Source organism: Pteronotus mesoamericanus, unplaced genomic scaffold (assembly GCF_021234165.1).
Source record: "Pteronotus mesoamericanus isolate MK-2021 breed Mesoamerican mustached bat unplaced genomic scaffold, CSHL_Meso_final contig_52, whole genome shotgun sequence".
In the NCBI taxonomy this organism is placed as follows: Eukaryota; Metazoa; Chordata; class Mammalia; order Chiroptera; family Mormoopidae; genus Pteronotus; species Pteronotus mesoamericanus.
The window spans coordinates 10,007,784-10,026,885 of record NW_026555189.1 but is presented as its reverse complement, the minus strand read 5'-3'; the positions used below and the strand labels follow the sequence as shown (position 1 = coordinate 10,026,885).

Genomic DNA, 19,102 nt, shown 5'->3' with positions numbered 1-19,102 from the left:
GAGGGCCCCTCCATTCCTGAACTTCCCCTCCCTTCTGGAGTTTTCCTGACAGAGGGGCATGAAATCTATTATGTGAAGGCATCAGCATTCCACAAGAGTCCATATTTGGAGTTTTCTGGAAAAGATTCAAAGCCAAGGCAGATACAATGTATAGATAGTTACAGATTTATGCTGTTACTTTTCCTCCCGGAACTTACTCCACTTCTCTCAAGGGAACACTCATACTGAGACTTTTGAATCAGGAAATGTCATTCACATGAGGGAAAAGATGCGGGCTGGGAGGTCTTGACTTCAGCTTGGAGCCTGGATCCTGAGAGCCAGCAGTCCTGGCTGGATCCAGGGCGCAAGAAGCCTGGCCTAGAAACCAGAAAATAGGTCAGAACCACGCAGATGGATTGATCTAAGGGAACGTTTTTATTTCCTTTCACTTTCTCTTGTAAATTGTGGTTGGGGCTTACATCTTTTGGCATCTGCAGGGCTCCTACGGTGAAACAGGACTAAATTAGCATGCGCCGAGGATGAGGGCATGCGTGGGTGAAAAAGCCAGCACTAAACAGAAGATACGTATATATATTTTTAGGTTGACTTTCCGGAAGCCTTCCTAAGAAGTGTGACATTAAATTTGGAACCATAACGCACCCTCTGATTAAAAAATTAAAAACTCTGTAACACAAAGTCCTGATTAAAAAATTTACCACCCTCATGCCCAGTTGTGTTACGCCTGAAACAATTCCTTTTCTTGGCACTCAAGGTGAATAGCTGGATCCGGGGAGTCTGCTGAGCCAGAACCTCTGCGGTCAGCGCAGCGTGGCTGGGCTGCTGGGGACTTGGCATCAAGCCCCAAGATCCAGTCCTGTGTCTTCCATACTCCACGAGATCTTGGGGGAGTCATATGACCTTCCTGAGCCTTGGGTTCCTCCAAGGACAGGAGCCAAAAGCTACTCACCTTGTGGGGCTGTAATGAGATTAAGCGTGAGAAGGTGCTGCCTCAGCAGTAAATGCTGTACATGGAAACGATGGTCAATTAAACACTCACTTCTTCCTTATTTCATCTTATGATGTGGGGAATTAGCAAACTCGTTCTTGACCCTCATCTTCCTGCTCCTTCTCACTGGAAGTGTTGTCAGTGAGACTTTTTGTAGCCCTCCCCCTGAAGGGAGAAGCCGGAGGCCCTGGTGTGCCGCGATTAGCAGATTTTCCCTCCGGAGGCATCCATTCAACAGTGGCCTCCTGCACCAGGGACTTCCTTTTTATGAATTGAGAGGCCCTTCCGCCCGCCCTTGCCTAGATGCCAGTCCAAGTCCTGACAGGTGTCTCCAGGGAGCCTTTCTGGATGTCTGTGGGGCAGGAGAGCTTCTCTGTTCTCAGAGAGATGTCTGGTGTCCCCTGTGGTAGCCCGTTTGCTCGGAGAGATGCCTGGGAGCGGCTTTATCCCATCAAAGAGCTTCGCTGTTTCATGTGCTCTTGGAATAGCGTGGTGCTGTGTGCACAGACAAGTGTGGCGAGAGGCGTGGGTGTTCCCATTAAAAGGTGTTATTCTCCGAGAAGTTTCATTTGCGAATCCTGTGTGTGTGTATGTGTGTGCCAGAATGTACTTCGTCCATTTCTACTTTAAAGAGGAGGCTTTGACAAACCCTGATCAATATTTTACATTCCATGCATGAAGAACCAGATGTTAGAAGTTTCCTATTGCTGGGGAGGAGGAGGGAGTTGGGGCCCCTCCAGATTTATAGAAATCGATGTTCTCTGACAGAAGTTGGTTAGTTTTCCTGGGAAACAAGTAACAGGAACACATTTTTTTGATTTTCACGATGAATTATTTTCTAACAAGAGCCCTCTTTTCGTCTGTTTGACTTTCAGGCATTGGCCACGGTGAACAAGCGTAACATATTAATGGGGTGTAGAGTCCCACAAAGTAATGTGGCTGGCTTTTTTCCTTTCCTTTCTTTTTTAATTATTAATTTGCTTTTGGTTCTCAGCTTTACGTGCCAGGTTCACTATTGGAGGCACCTCTTGTTGCACCAAGGGCTTTTCTTTCTGAGTTCTTCTCCCGAAAAGGAGACCCAGAAAGGAAGATGTGAGACATCAGGTGTCTCCCTCTTGGGAGCAGGGGAGTGCCACCTCTGAGCTAAACTGAGACGGGACCAGCATTTTCAAAAATAACTCCAACAAGATCAGAGAGCGGTGCAGGAAAAGGCCTCTGGCCATTTCCAGCACAAGGAGCTGACCAGCTCCGCTGTGGAAGTCATTGCTGGAGGTGAGGGCCGTCTGTGCTCTGCGGCACGGTGGTGATTTGGAGAAGTTGGACAATATTGGGCTCATTTTCTGTTCTCATTTATGAGTCAGACTCGGTACTTAGTTCCTTCTTATTGGTCACTGGACTTCTTTGGGCTTTCAGAAAGTCATGCCAAGACTTTCTACGCTTGGCAAGAAACTTCTATGCCAAGCGTAGAAGTTTCTTTCAGTGGAAAGGACTGTACATTGCAGTTCACATAAGCCAGCGTTTGGCAGGCACTTTTTAAACCAGCCAGTGAGATTAGGGAAAATCAAGGAAACCCTGAGGCTGGCGGAAGCCTATGGGGAGAGGCTGGCAGGACTGTGTGCGTTTGGGTGAACCTCCGTTGCCTCTCTCCTTTAGCCAGGTTGATCTACCTTTCTTGATTTACTAGTTGGCCATGCCTCCTCATATTAGTTTGCAGGTAGATACCAACTTAAAAAAAATTGACTTTATTGGGGTGACATTGGTTAGTAAAATTACACAGGTTTCAGGCGTACGGTTCTATAATGCATCATCAGCATGTTGTATTGTGTGGTCACCCACCCCAAGGCAAGCCTCCTTCCATCACCATTTGTCCCCCCTTTTACCTTCTGCCTCCCCCCACACCCCTCTCCCACGGGCAGTCACCGTGCTGTTGTTTGTGTCTAGCTCTTTCCCTTGGCTTAATCCCTTCAACTTTTCACCCAGCCCCCCAATCCCTCTTCACTCTGACAGCTGTCAGTCTGTTCTCTGTATCTATGAGTCTGTTTCTGTTTTGTGTGTTACTTTATTTTGTTCATTAGATTCCACATATGAATGGGACCATATGGTACTTGTCTTTCTCTGACTGGCTTATTTCACTTGGCATAATGTTCTCCAGGTCCATCCATGCTGTCGCAGAATATAGGAGTTCCTTCTTTCTTACAGCCGTGTAGTATTCCATTGTGTAAATGTACCACAGCTTTTGTATCCACTCATCTACTGGTGGGCACTTGGGCTGTTTTCAAATCTTGGCTATTGTAAACAACACTGCAATGAACATAGGGGTGCATATATTCTTTGAAGTTAGTGTTTTGGGTTTCTCTGGATATACTCCTAGAAGTGGAATTGCTGGGTCATAAGGCAAGTTCCATTTTAAATTTGATGCCAGCTTTTTAGTAACCCAGTGATTTTCACTGGTCCAGCCAGTTCCTTCTCACATCGGTTTACCACCCAAAGGGATGTCTCCCCGCGCAGTGAGCCTTGGTACACCCTCCAAGCCTCCACGGCCACTGCTTTCGTCATCTGCAGGGTAAGCCCCTAGGGTGGGGCATATTCTGCATGTGTGTGAGTTTGCATAGTGTCTGACGTGTTGTGTTCCAGGGCTGTCCAACCCCCAGCCCACGGGCCACATGCGGCTCAGGATGGCTGTGAATGCAGCCCAACACAAAATTGTACATTTACTTAAAACGAGATTTTGTTTTGTGATTACTGTCACAATGTATTGAATGTGTGGCCCAAGACAGCTCTTTTTCTTCCAGTGTGGTCCAGAGACGCCAAAAGGTTGGACATCCCTGTACTTAGACACTTAGAATCAACCCAGAACCAAGCCCTGCCTGTTGGATTCAAGCAGCCAGCTTTCTTTGGGTCCAAAGTAGCGCACCTGCCTTAGAGCACACTAACCGCAGTTGCAGTTGTCTTTGTTTTCTTTTAAAACTGCACACCCAACTTGACAGAGGTGAGCAGATAGAAATCTTGAACACAGACTAAAGAAAAACGAAAAAAGCCAAGCAAAGCCTCGGTCTCCCTCCCCGAGGATGAGACCCCTCTGAGGTGGAGGGCGAGGGGGCTGGGGAGTGGAGGATGTGCAAGGGGGAAACATTTCCTGTCTGGCAAGGAGAGCAAGAACTCTGAAAGCAGGCAGTTCCTTTATTGAGGCTCCTCTGGGATTTGTGCCTTGGTGGATTCTTCATATATTACAGTGAATTTAATTAAATACATTGTGATCCCAATTGAGGGTATTCTAATTAGCTGGGTCAGGAACAAATTATTCTCCCTCCTTTTCCAAATGAAAACATCTCTCTTCTGCCGGGAGAGCATGTCCTTGGCTGACTGGCTTGTCCCGTGGAGTCCTCGTCGGCCTCTCTAGTCCCACCTGCTCCTGCTGCTGCTTGTTAGGCCGCTTCCAAGGGCGGGCTTCTGGGCATGGGGCCAGTGCCACTTGGGAGGCAGAGGGCATCCATCTGGCCAGCAGGGTCAGGGCATTGACCCCCTCCCGGCCTGGGAAATGACCGGATGGCATGGAGAAGGTGACAAAGGTCAGGACCCTGCTGTTAGCTTAGGGTCTGTTTGCACCAGGTTGGACCGCCTGAGAAATACCGAGTGAGAACTTACAAAATGTGGTGAGAGCAGGACCTGTCACCTGCAGACAGACATCAGGAGACTCGGGTTATGAGCAAAAGTTTGGATTGGGATGTCACCTTTATAAGCAGGTGGTTCCTAGCAACTGAGAAATAGTTTGTTCGCGCGGGGGGGCGGGGGGGGTGTGTGTGTGTGTGTGTGTCTGTCTGTCTGTCTTGGAGAATGAGCTTGAAGTGCAAAAGCAAGCTTGGAATTTTGAATGAAGCTTTCATGCAAATCTCTTAAGAGAGGACCCTAACTGTGCCCTAAACTAGGGTCAGAGGGCGAGGCCATGGCTTGCTTCCTGTTGCTCCTTCCTCCACCCCTGGCGGTATGCACCCATTTCCCTTTCCATATGGCTCTCAAGTGGCAGAATAAAGAATCCCTGGTGGCACAAGAGAGTGCCCTGTACCACGATGACTGTGAGTGTAGGATGGTTTTGGAACATCCTCATCATATCCGTTATTTTTAAAGCAGAATCCCCAATATGCTGTTTATTTCAGTTAGGATTTATACAGCGCTGTCCCCCAGGAGCCCGTGGATTTGAGGACAAAAGACATTTGACATCTCAACTCCCATCCATTTCTTTTTGGCCATGGTATCCTCTCTTCTGGCTCTGAGACTGGAAACCGCAGCCATTTCAAAAAGAACCCTCACATCCACATTAAAATTTTACGTTTACGATCCCATGCCTTATTGCAAGGAAATCCTGTTTCATGGGAAGGTAATGGGAATTGGGGATAAGGCTTTAATGATTCTTGCTCTGATTTCATAGTTTACGATACCACTGCTGTCCCTCGATAGAACTTACTGCTTTGGATTCCGTGGTTATTTCCCCAGGTATCTTTTATTCAGTCAGTTTCTGTTGAAGCTTTAATACACGTAATTCTCAGTGACCTAGGCCAGCAGTCTTGGCTCTGCCACAAGTTTCCTGCTCCTCAATCCCAAGCCAAACCCTTGCTGAATATCCTGCTTCACTTTGGCTTCGAGGTGCCCTGTAGACCTGTAGGCCATGGAGAATGAAGGTGGGCATGCTCCTCTCTCCCCTTTATGTCTAGTCCCCCAGACCGCCCTTTTCCTGGGGAGAAGGGATGTAGCGTCCAGAACCCATTGCTTTGATGAGGTGCGTCCTCCTGAAATTCTCTGTGAGGATCCTTGTCTCAGAGGAGGCAAATGGTTGCTAAACCATGAAAAGGAAAACAGCTCCAATTTATTTCAAGAAAAGTAGCTTTTTAAATTTTAAGTTACAATTTCTTTAACAGTTAACATTGGGCTCACTAGTTCTTTAAATGACTCCTGGTTGTGAAATGGCTCTAGGACTGCTATTAACTTGTGGACGTATTAGAAGTTCCAAGGGCCTGCATTCCCCACGTTAAAGCGCCTGTTCTGCGGGGAAGAGGGTTTTCCCTGCCGGTACCTGCAGAGCCCTTCACATCCACCCGTGGACTGGTTTGGCCAGTTTACATGGCTGAGGGCCTTGGCCTCCCTCCTCACCTTAGTGATTTTTCCACAGCACGTCCTTGGTGCATTCCTATTTCCCCTTCCAGTAGGGTGCAAACATGCTTCTGGGATTTTCACATTTTTCAGTGAATGTTGGGCGTGCGCATGTGAGCAAATGAGCCTGAGAGCCGTGCCATTTGAGAGGAAGTGCTGGTAGGGCCACCATAGCCTTTTCAGTATTGGGCACAGTGCAGGACATTCTGACTGCTCTGCTGCCTCGGGGTCTTTTATTCTACTCTGGACAAGAAATATATCCAAGCAGGACCAGAGGCAGCTGTCAGGGTGTGGGCATTGAATAGGACGGTCAAAAAGGAGGGCGCAGCACTTTAGGAGCATTTGCTGTGTGGCCTGTGCAGCCATTTGGACTGGACTCCAGGGACTGGGGGTGGGGCTGTGGGCGAGGAGAGAGAGGGAAGGACAGGTAATAACCTGAACACATGAAGCACTTACAGTATCTGAATTTCCTCCTCCAAAGGGATGCGGAGAGTCAGTTGTAGTTCTCTCTTTTCCACAGACTAGCCGGGTCACCCTGGGTCAGTCTCTCTTTGGGAGTGTTTCCCCTGTTTTATGTGCGCCCACTGGAAGAACTCTCTCCCCCCTAATACGGGCCATTTGAAGGGAGGGAGACGGCCTTCCACACTATGAGCATGTTCACTCCCTAACTGTTGGTGAAAAGGGTCCGTAGCTTTTTTCATAGAGTCTCAGAGAGACACGAAGAGGTGGTCCGTTTTGTCCTTGGAAAATCCTTGTCTTCTCTCAGGCACAGAAGCCTGGGAGTTCCATGGCCTCCACTGTTCTCGCACTCGTAGCTTCAGTCCTGTGTGTGCCTGCTTCCTGCCAGCTCTCGGGCCCCCCTGCGCTGGAATCGGGGCACTGCGTCCACACAAACACAGCACCGAGTGCTGTAATTTTGACCATCTGTGCATTAAGCCAGATGACCTCGAGATGCTGACAGGGAACTAGTCCTGAGAAATTTACTTTTCTATCATTTTTTTTTTTTAATCCAGGGGAAAACCTAATTTTGAGTTCTCCTAATAGACTGTTGTTCTGAATACAAAAACTTGAGTCGTCTTCCTTAACTCTGTGTTACTGAACCTAGTGGGCTTCCCTACAGGCCGGGTGACTGTATAGACTGTCGCCTAAAGAAGGGTTTGGCTAACTGTTTCTGCAAAGAGCCAGATAGTTATATTTTAGGCTTTGCAGGACATACAGGCTGCGTTGCAGCTATTCAACCTGTGGTGTTTCGAAAGCAGCCACAGACAACTCATGTCATGTGCATGGCTGTGTTCCATTAAAACTTTATTTACAAAAATAGTCAGCAGGCTGGATTTGGCCTGCAGGCTGCAGTTTGCTGACTGACCCCTGATCTCAATAAGGCAAGACGCTTTGGAGAGTGAAAGAGGAACCTTTAATTACTGTGCCAGGAAAACCGGTAGTGTGGGACAGGGCCAATCCACTGGCGTTTTCAGCACTGTGAAAAGCCATCGGGGAGGGGCCATTGGGGGCTGAGGTGCCGAGAGTCAGCTTGCTGCTTGTCCTCAGAGAGCTGCTGGAGAAGGAGACAGTGGGGGGGACACAGGACAAACCCTTTAAGAAATTTTATCGGGCTGGAGCCAGGACAGGGGGGCTCATGGCGGCGGGCTCCGAGTGGCTTACCCACGGCGTGTCCCTGTTCTTTGCCCCCCCAGCACCTGCAGCAGCACGAGAGCGGTGTGGAGGGCGAGAGTTGCTACTACCACTGCGTCCTGTGCAACTACTCCACCAAGGCCAAGCTGAACCTCATCCAGCACGTGCGCTCCATGAAGCACCAGCGCAGCGAGAGCCTGCGCAAGCTGCAGCGGCTGCAGAAGGGCCTTCCAGAGGAGGACGAGGACCTGGGGCAGATCTTCACCATCCGCAGGTGCCCCTCCACTGACCCAGGTGAGCAGCCTTGCAGGCATGGGAGGCCCAGTATGGGCCCGGATGTTGACTCTACAAGGCCTCCTGAGGGCTTTGGTTTGGTGCAGCTGGCCCTGGTGTCCATTGCTGGCCTCACAAGCAGCCATTGTATTCCGGAAGGAACATGCATGGATTGTTGCTTTTTTTTTTTTTTAAATGAACTTAGCACCATTTTTCTTCAGGTATCATGATTCGCTGCTCAGGGAGCCGGCCAACAGATGTTCTGTTCCCACTCCCAGATTCCTCTAGGCTATACTCTAGATTCAGCATGTTGGTTTGGATTGACATAAAGCAAATGCTACATTACGTCTTGCTCAGTATTAGGAATGGGTCATTTGTGGCCGCAAGTCTGGTCTGTAAGAAATAACTTCAGATAGGATCAAAACAAGTAGCTGTTACAGACATTGTGATTGTATTTGAAAGTGATTCCAGTTGCTCTGTGACTCAGTGCTGCCTGTTACTTCATAGAGTCGAGACCTTCCAGAGGGAACTCGCCTAGCTCTTGCCTGTCATCTCGGCCACAGCCACCTTTTTCCGTACCTCCCTTCCTCCTCGTTATGACCCTTGCTGCGACCTCACTCAGTAGAATCTCCCCTCTCCTATTTTTTTCAGCCTTCTAGTCCCTTTCTCTCAACTCGGAAGCACAGGTCAGTTGCCTACCTCTTGAAAGACAATGAAACAAAAGCTCTTCCTTAGTCCTGCGTCCTGTTCTCTGTCTCCAGTAGAATCTTCAAGATTCTTGAAAGGGCAGTCTGTATTAGTCACCTCCAGCTACACCTCATGCCGCCTTAGCCTGCTTCCTCCCGTCATCAAACCACCCTTGAGAGGTCACCCTTGACCTTGGACTTAGCCAACCCAGTGGCGATCTGCTGGGCCTCATTCTTTGCTGTCTGTGGTCTTTGACATCTTTCAGGCGTTCCTTTCTTTTCTTCTCGCTTCCCTTGGCCGTCCTCAGGCCGCCCCACGTGCCGGGGTCACCGGGCCTGAGGCCCTGGCCCTTGGCTCCCAGCCTCTTGAAGCTCTCATCTCCTGGTGTTGCCACGCGTCCCGAAAGCCTCTTCCTGGGTTCCTCATTGGCGCCACCTCAGACGCGCTGGGCTCACGACGTCCTGCTCCAGGCTTCCTTCCCCAGACAGCACGTCGCTGAGTGGCCTGGTCAGGCTGGAGCCTCGGGGCTGTCCTCGTCCCTCCGTTGCCTGCAGCGCCCTCCCAGCCCCTGAGCCATCCTGCCTGTGGGGGGGGCTTTAATCTTAATGTTACCAAGTTTCACATTTTTATAGCTTTTAAAGGCAAAAATTACATAGACCTTATGAAAAATGGCATGACCCACCCCCATCCCGTTCCTCAGAGCAACGGCTTTCAAATTTTCGTTGATTCTGTCATTAGTTATTTCCATATATATTAATATGCTTCTATTGCTACTTAGAAAAAAATTAAAGTTTGAAACACCTCTTGGCTTTCTACTCTGGAAGATGATGATTTTACCAGTGTGCCGCTCCATAAATCCACATGCTCATACCCACTCACACACTCCCCATCCACAAACCCACACAGACAACACTCTATACTTCGTACGCACTCACACATGTGTGCACCGCACCCACACACCCCTGTGGTCCCCACCACGCTCTTCACCCCCCCCCCCACGCTCCCCAGCCCCCTGTACACTCAATCCTCTCCTTCTTCCATCTTCCAGTATGATTAAATAATAGTTTGGGGTTTTATTAATATTCAATGTTTTCATTATGCCAACTCTATAAATATTAATCACAGCCGAGCCGTGTAGAGTTTTCTAATTTCATTTACCTTCTTGTACAACTTTTTGTTTTCCCTGTTTTCCTAGGTACCTATGATTAATTCATGGCTGCCCCTCCTCCAGAGTAGACAGTCCCTGATCTCTGAAGGCTCCACTGTGTCAGTTGTGCTGGAGCCTCGGCTCCTCCTGGAGGCATCCCTCCCGAGCCCCTCCAGACCTCTCTGACACCTGCCCCTGTCCCCGTCACCCTGCTCTCACTTTGCTCCCTTCTCCCCATGGGTGAGACTGATTTCCCGCAGGACAGGCCGTGCCTGCGTCTGAGCATGTTTCCTCCCGCTGGTGCAACTGAGGTTTCACATCACTGGAAAGGTCAGTCATCCTGAGTCAGTATGAATCACTTTTTCAGGAAAGTGCTGTTTGGTACCAGAATAATTTTTGTCATCTCCAGGTCACTGCAAGATTGTCCTCTCCTGTGTTTTTCAAATGCCTCTTTTGGTTAAAATCTAGATGCCTTAACCCATGGGGTCTGCCTCACATCTGACCCCATCTCTCCCTGCGTGGGGGTGCTCTCGGGAGCAAGGGACGGGGCCCGGTACCCACGGGCGTGTCTGGGCCTGAGGACCGAGACCATCGTGCCATGTGGCTGTGGGGTCCCCGTTCCCCACTGGGGCGTTTGGCCTGCATTTGTTCCTGCCACTCCCCGTTATTCCATAGTCAAGTCATTTCATAGGATTCTCCTTCCTCTACAGTAAGCGCAGACCTATTTATTTCAGGGTGGTTTTGTTTTTTGGGGATTTTTTCGTTTTGTTTTGTTTTTTTGCCAGCTCTGCATACGTCATTGTTTTCATCTGCTGTTAAAAGCTGGCCCCTTCCCCCCCCTCAATTCTTTCTTTCACTCTGCTCAGAATTCCCGTTTTATTAATGAGGTGCCCCAAACTAAATAGTATACAGCTGCCATTTCACCCAGGGTCCATGAACTGGAACAAACAGTTCCCTGTTTCATAATGTAATACTTCTATTTATGCAGTCCGTTCTGGAATTGCTTTCTTACACCATTGCCTTCTGGGGTTCTCTCATGTAATGCGTATTAGGGTTTTCCCCCTCCCCTGAAGTGTATGAGCAAATTTAGTAGAGATGATAGACTTCCTCTCTGTATTTCAAAATCCTTTTGTATTGTCTTTGGCCTGAAGTCACGTTTTGCTCTCTGCCCACCTTCCTCTCATACACGCTGGCTAAATTTATACTCTTTCCTAATGACAAAAGGGACAAATTATTAGGTAATATTTATGTTGACATTAACAGTAACTTGGTGCTCTTTTGGAAACCCCTTTTAAGAAAACCCATCTTGAAATATATCCTCTGTGAGTGCTCTCCCCAACCCCCCAAGCGATTGGCTTGTAAAACCTTGAAAGAATGTCTTCAAGAAAAGGGATATTGTGCACTTGGTGGACATTGAAGGTCATCAACTTCCAAGTTTTGTCAACACAGACTTTATAAAATATCCCCCGTTTTCTCCCCTGGAACATAGGAGCAGAACCTCGCCTTCAGCGAGGCAAGCCTGTCCTGCAGCGTAAGGCAGGCTCCGGGCCTTGGTCTGCCTCCGGGAGCCCTGCCTGTGTGGGCTCTAAGCTGCCTCCAGGGTGTGACAAAAGTAGGTTTACGGTTGTGAGTACAGGAAGCACAGGGTTTATTCTTGTATTATTCTTTATTAATTATTGTATTATTTTCCATACAAACAACTGTGAACCTACTTTAGCCCCGCCCCCCCATAAACAAGGTTGTGCTGTCCAGAAGTTTTTGTTCTGGTGTTCTGATGTCATCTCATTAAATGTTAGTGGTTTCCCCCCCGTTTTTTCCTTTCTTCCTCTGTTATTCACATATCAGAAAATTTTACACAGAAGCCATCGGAAAGAACTTTCTTCCCTTTCCTGAGCTCAGGGCCTTATTACACCCGGTCTCCGATCACCTTCTGTAGACATGAGGACTTACCGTGCAGAGGCTGGCGGAGTGAACTCCAGAAAAGTTCTTCCCTGTGATGACAAAAATGTCATCCCTTCCAATTTTACTTGTTAACATAAACCAGCATGTTTTCCAGTCAGGCAAGTTCATCATCTAGCCTGTCGGCGGCATGAATGCGTAAATACGGAGGAGAAATTGTGAAGGTCTCCTCCGCCCTTCAGACCTGGTGGTAGCCAGGTCGTACACCTGCCTCTGGCCACGGACCCCTTGAGAGGCCTTGCGGCCAGACCCGCAGCACCTTGGTCGTGCCCTGCACCAAACAGCCAAGACTTGGGGCTCTTGGCAATGTGCCAATAATCAGGCCACCATCCCCTATGTGGTCCTGCTTGCGGGCAGGCCTCGCCCTTACCTCAGTGGGCACTATTGTGTTGCACTGTTTTTACCTAGTGTAACGGTGTTTGTAGTTATGCTTCACTCACACACAGACACACGCAGTGGGCCTTCCTATGTTAAAGATGCCTTGGAAATGCACATCTCAGAGAACAGAAAGTAACCTCACCAGGGGAGGTTCTGCTCCACCCCTTTTCTTTTTTGCATCCCGATCTTTTGCTTATTGGCTTGTATGTATTTTCTGTAAGACCAGGTGGTCTCATGACTGTGTTGGGAGTTGGTCTCTTTACTTCACTCCTTACATAGGTAGAGGTAGAGAAAGCCTATTGCTGTGGGCCAACACCCTCGGTGATCTCTCTTAGTTATTCGCATCCATTGTTTACTGCCCTTTAGTTGGCCAGAACATCCTGAAAGACGGAAAGTTCTCATAGGTGGGTCATGTGTAGGATCAGCTTCCCCGTGTGCTTATTAAAAAGGCATTTCTGGCCCCAGGGTGAAACTGTAGTTCACTTCATTCTCTCAGCGCCCTGGGCTTCGAGAAGACAAGAGGCCTTTTGTGTCCCTGCCCTCGGCCTGCCTTCTCTCCTCCTCCTCCTCCTGTTTTCCCTCTCGCCCTTGCCTTAACTCCTCCTCCTTTCACGTAGACATAGATTCCAAAACTTTGCACTGATATAACTTAACCATTCTTTATTGAGCACCTACTATGTATAAGACTTTTTGAGTTGAGGCACATGACTGAATTCTCCTCTCAGCTCTTGTCATAGACACACTGGTTGATACCCCTGCCCAGGCATTTGAGGCGATTGGATGGTGGCTCCGTTTACAGAAGGCACGCTCGCTCATTCAGAGTTTGGGAGAATATTTTGCTTGGAGCGGAAGACAGCATCCCCCTTTGTGGCACATCGTTAGTGCTCAAGGTGGTGAATTCCTGGGGTCAGGGAGGCAGACGTGATTTTGTTGACGACCTGCACTGAAGCAGTCACTGGCATTGCTTCATGGATCCATTTTTTTTTATAACCAAGTTTCAGGGAGTTCTGTTTAACTCATATGGCCTAAGAGTATAAGAAAATGTACTGTTTTTAACTTTCTCATTTGATTTTGTTTTCATGTTCAAGATTGGCCTAAGGACACCCTGTGAATATGAACTACAATTTTTTTTTTTTGTAAATAGCTAAATTATATGCAATTTCAGTGTAATTTTTCTCATAGCACTAAAATATGTTGTGGCCAGCTTTGTAATTCTGAAGCATTGTTTTTATAAAACCAAGAAGCTGGGGTTTTTTTTCCTTTTTATTGTATATCTTGTTGAAGAGGCTTGGGGAAGGCATAGGGATAATGTATTTCTAACTAGAGAAGTAAAATATAAAAGCACATCAGAACAAATTGGGGTTGACTGAAATTTTAAGCACTTACATAGGAATGAAGAAAATATGACTTTATCTGTTATAAATATATTCCCCAATGAAAGACTGTTTGGACAAGGATTGTAAACATCAGGGTGCTTTGTAGAAAGATGGTTTACAATGCAAGAATAAAGAGAGATCATTGTGTATTGAATGAAAGAAAATATATTGTTAAATGAAGAAGGGAGTTTACAGAATAATGTGTAGTTTGGTTCTATTTTTCTAAAGTATTTTCTTAAAGCTTTTAAAATGACCCTTCTAAGCAAAGTCTGTCATTGGCGTATCTGGCTATTACCTACGCGGGCTCTGTTTATGTGCATGGAATCTAGTAGAGCGCCAGGCGCACGGCAAGAGCTCAAACACTGATGCACCTTAGAGAGGGAGATGTCAGAGAATCACTAAGGACATACCAAGGGGTAAATCTTGGTCGTCTTTTGTTCACAGAGATAGTTTTCTGTTCATCAGTGCATAGCATACATAGTTTGATTGCGGTCTGATTCCCTTGCATTTTGCATCTACGTGAAGAGGACAGGAGTAGTTCTTAGGGTGTACACTGTCTTGTTTTTCTGTTGGAATAGAGTTCCTGATTTGCCTTAATTAGTCCTCTAACAATCTACAAAGGTCAGTGCCAATTGTCTACTCATTTACATTTGTAATTGTGATGGCTTCTGATTACATATTCCTTGTCTTAGTCCTTCCTCTCAGTCTGTGTCCTCCTCGCCCCCTCCACCCACGCCCTATGCACACGCACACACCTGCGCACCAGACCTGTGGGAAAGCCAAGGGTCTGACTCTTCCTACAAGAAGCCTTTGTAGCGATGACCCAGGCTTCTCTGTGACTTCGGCATCTGTTATGGAAAGGCATCCTGGAGAGGCTGTTGCTTCTAAGTTAGGGACGTAATGAAGTCAGAGTCAGGAAAATTACGTTGAGACCAGGCAAGAAATCTGAGAGCCATTATCTAGGAGCCTTCTTGAACTGGGTAATTAAGGGCAATTAAACTTCTCTGCTGGCTCTCTGTAAAATATGCTAATGATCTGGTCTGTTGGAAGGTGGACCTGTGCAGGGTGCTGTCTCACTGTTGTCCCAGCTCCTGGGCTGGAAGGGTCCCTCCAGAGAGGATGTGACATGACTAGGATGGTTGCTTGGAAATGGGACTGGAGTCTACAACTGATCTACTGCCTCTCTGTCTATTCAAGGAGAGATGGGCATTGGCACCAAGACATTGCGCCTTTTAGAAACTACCCGAATCCTGGCTGCAGTAGGCTGAGTTGCCATGAGCCCCATTTACCCACCCTTTCATATTCTATAACTAGTTGCTTTATTTTTATGGGATGATCAAAGCTCCCAGGGTTTTTCTGTTTTATTTCCATATATGAAACTGGAGCATCCATTGCCCTGTATGTTGGGCTATATATATGGCTGTATACTGCTGGGCCAGTTAGCCTTTTTCTTGGTGGAGGCGTTAGGCTGTCTCCCATGCTCTCCCCTCACGGCCACCCTGCGCTGCCCACTCTAAGAGGCAGCAGCACCTCCCCTCTAGGAAGGGTGATACCAGGCGGCACAGCAAAAGAAAAAAAAGAAGAAGAAAGAAGAAAAAAGGTGCCTGCTGGTGGCGATACTGGTATGGGGGGGGGGGGGTGTGGGGTGGGGGTGTGTGTGTGTGTGTGTGTGTGTGTTTCAGGATGAGCCATTGGGGGTCCCCGGTTTAGGGAGGTGAGCATGCCAGAGACCCCAGAAACACGGGAACCCTAAGGGAGACGTGTAATGTCACGTCACACCACGTGTTATGTTATTTTAGGGAAACCTTTATATCAAATCACCTTTGAAAGGGGTCTCCAAGGAACCTGAAAGTGTGAAACTTAAACCTTAAGTGAACATACATCACTAGTCCGCGAGCGAGCATTTTTGCTGGGTTGGATTTGGGTTTCTGTGCCTGGATTTCATCTGAGAGGAGGGGCTTTGACGCAGTGGTCATCACCTTCTGTCCTCTGTCTTGTGTGCAGACCTCTCCTCCCCACCTCTGCACTTAACACCTCCTTTGTTGCCCAAATGTATTTGAAGAGAAATGATGAGTTTAGAAAAGTGCAAAGAATTCTTGGGCTACTCACATCCTATATTAAACTTGTTCCTGACCTTGGTAGGGGCCAGGGAGGAAAATAGAACCTGCATCTCTTTGCTTACAGAAATAGCTCAAAGGCTTCTTCTCAGCCTTACAGATGTGAAGGCACCCCCTTCAGACTGTGACCCCATTATGAGAACTATAGCCCCACGTGGTTTTCCTCAAACATTGACTAGCGGTAGAAAGTTTTGTGGCCTTGCAAACCAGTACAAGCACTGTCCATCTTCCGTCTCTTGGTTCTCGAGTTTCTAGATCCCTTGAGAGCAGCAAGGAAGCGCCCCTAGATTTCCGCCTGTCTGTCCAGTAGCATCGCCACAAGCCACATGTGGCTATTTAAGTTTAATTAAAGTTAAATAAAAACACAGAGTTTAGTTTCTCTGCCATACGAGTCAAATTTCAAGTGCTTAATAGTGACCCGTGGCTTGTGGCTACCTCGGTAGATGGTACAGATATGTAGAATAGTTCACAAAGGTCTACTGGACAGTACTGGGTTCCTCACTGGGGTCCCTCAGACTTCCGCTCGGCCAGGCTGGGCATGGGCTGCATTCTGCATAAGGTTCTTTGGCTCCCATTTTAAAATAACTGGTGCCCTCTCACTGCCTGCTTTCTGCCAGCCAGGGCAAAGTGTATCCTTTATTGTCTTTCTGCTTCCTTTTCTCAGTATGGAATGAATATGTTCTCAAACAGGTATTTAATTTTGGTTTTGTCACTTAAGCCTGTCCCCATTAGCAGTTGGGAGGGAGTTCAAAAGGACTTTGTAAAGATGTTTCTTACAGAGTGGATGTTAAAGGGCTTTTTACAGTTTTATACCTCAAGACTATTTTGAGACCTTTTCTGTGTATGTTAATAAAAGGAGCTCTTTATTGCTTTTAAAAGATCCTGACCTCTGCTCTAATTAGAATATTAAAAATTGGATGGTATATGATTTTCCTTGGAACAAGCCTGTCATTTTAACTTCACATTTTTTCCAAAATTGTCATCATCTTATGAAGTCAAAAAAGAATCCATGTGCTTTTCTCTCACCATTCTCATTGGTTTAAAATTCTGCACTTAGGAGAGCCTTTTTCCTTCGGGACTGCCTTAATCTGCCAGCACTGCCATGACAAATGCCACGCAGACTGGATGGCTCAAACAACAGGAATTTATTTTTGTCACAGTTGTGTCGGCAGGTTTGGTTTCTCCTTGGCTTGCAGATGGCGCCTTCTCTTGTTCTCACTTGACCTTTTCTCTGTGTGCGAGCATCCCTGGTGGCTCCCTGTGTGTCACAATCTCTTCTTCTTGTAAGGACACCTGTCATACTGAATTAGGGCTCACCCTAAGGGCCTCATTTTAACGCAATTCCCCCTTTCAAGGTCCTGTCTCCAAACACAGTCACATCTAAGGTACTAGGAGTTAGAACTTCAACATTTAGTTTGGGGGGCACATTTCAGTCCATCACATGGACTCTCTGAGATCTGACGCCAGTTTCTTGTTTCCTCTCCTGTGGTCTTGTGGCAGTGAAGGAGGTTAGCGTATCTTGGTGGACACAGGGGAGGGGAGGCGGGAGGGTCTCTGGGCGGAGCCTCTGGCAGCGTTGTCCGTGCCCGCAGGTCCCTCCTGAGCTCACAGCTCTTGGCCTTGATGACAGTCTTGGCATGTGAAGGAACAGAGAGAGCTCCTTGGAAGGGGCCCCCAGCAGAAGCTGAAGCGCTTGAGGAAACTTACTAGGACAGGAAAGGGGTCAGAGCGCTGTGTCCCTCGAGCCTGTTGGACTGTGAGTCTCTTCTTGCCTGTTTGGACACAGCTTCTACTCAAGCCTCGTCCTGGCTAACCCCAAGGGGACAGCCAGCCCGCCCTCGTAGGGATGCTGCTGTGCATGTGGAACTTGACAGCCTTTAGCATCAGTACCACTTGCCCTTCTTGGGGGCGCTCCAGCAGGCTGTCACGTGTGCAGCTCCTGTGCGAGGGATTTAAACAAGTAATGACCCCTCTCTGTGACTCATTGGTGCTTTTAAGGACAAACAAAACTCACTAGATTTGTGGATGGTGTTTGGCAGCCTGTTTTCCCCCCTCTACATGGGGTAAATGTTCCCCAGAGCCTCCGCTCATTCCATGACCCGCTCTGGTATAGAATTCTATATGGTGTAAATTGGTTGGGCTGCCATCCAAAGGATTTTTGTTTCTGGAAGTTCTTGAAGGATTTATTTCTTGGTTTACCTTATTCTGTGTCAAAAACTCCAGGCTTGCCATTATTTAAAGGTCCTAGGGTGTAAGTTTTCACCCTTAGTAACTTTCATGTAGTGGACACAGACTTCACAGCCACCTCGAGAAGGGCCCGTTTTTGCCACAAGAGCAGAAAGTAAAGGCATGTTCACCCCTCACCCCCCGCCACCCCCTGCCGCCCGTGGAGGTCTCAGGTCACTGGGAGCCCCTGTTCCAGACTGTACTCGGTGCCACCTGCGGCCAGTGGCTGCCGTGCTGAGCAGTGCAGATGTAGGACGTTTCCTTTCCTAAAGAAAGTTCATGAGGCTAGTGCTGCTCTAGGCAGGGGCCAGGCTGGGACTTGGAGCAGAGGCCCAGGGCTCAAGGCAACGTTCTTCCTGCTGCGTCTTGCCTCCTTGCCGTGGGCTCGTCCCTCATGGCAGGGGCAAGCAGTGCTTTGCTCCAGGATGCGTTGTTCATACCTAGAAAGGAAGGTGACCTGCTACTGGATTCTCTCAGGACAGGATGGAGAGATCTATTAGACGGAGGTAAGAACGGGGGCTGCGGTGAGTTGCGATTCTGCAGACGTCAAAATGCAAGCCTCGGTCTTCTCCAAGAGTTGGAAATGGTTTGCATGCTTTTCCTAACATTCAAAGCCCTTTTGTGATTTGTTATGTGCTTCAATCCCCGAAGCGTTGAAAAACTGCAGAATGGAGCACACAGCCTAGTCTGGTCAGCTCAAGCAGGTGTCTTTACAGCCTGTCACCAGCACTGCAGTCTGCGAGGCACTGATGTGATAAGGATGTGGCCTGGCCGTCAACCATGCAAACTTGTGTTCACCCCAGGTATTTTTCTAGTAGTAACTGGGAGTTTGCAGTAGAGTTAGCTGGTTGGTGGGTCTTGAATTATTAACAAAAACAACTGAGGCTATGTAGGCAGTAAAAAATCTGAACAACATGAAAATTGGGATCAAGATTTTTGAAAAAAGGCAGGAGAGAGAAGTTACAAGGAGGATGGGCAAGTGCTGAAGAGAGTTTGAGAATGAAGAGGTAGAGCTAGACATAAACGGAAAAGTCAGCATTTGACTTTCCTTCTTTTAGAAGAGCACCGTGGCTGGGGAAGGGGCGACGGGGCAGAGTCCGGAGGTGACTTCTTTCACTCTGCAGACATGGACGTGTCCTTAGTGGGGCCAGGCACCGCTCTGGGCGCTGGGAAAACT

General features: G+C 48.0%; 1 protein-coding gene across 1 annotated transcript in view; it reads left to right on the top strand.

Moving 5' to 3' along the window:
* ZFHX3 (zinc finger homeobox 3) overlaps positions 1 to 19,102 on the top strand; it is a 155,577-nt gene that overhangs the window by 54,739 nt on the left and 81,736 nt on the right. The window contains 1 exon segment of the mRNA XM_054579239.1: positions 7,825 to 8,056. Within this exon segment, the coding sequence (XP_054435214.1) occupies positions 7,825 to 8,056 (232 nt within the window).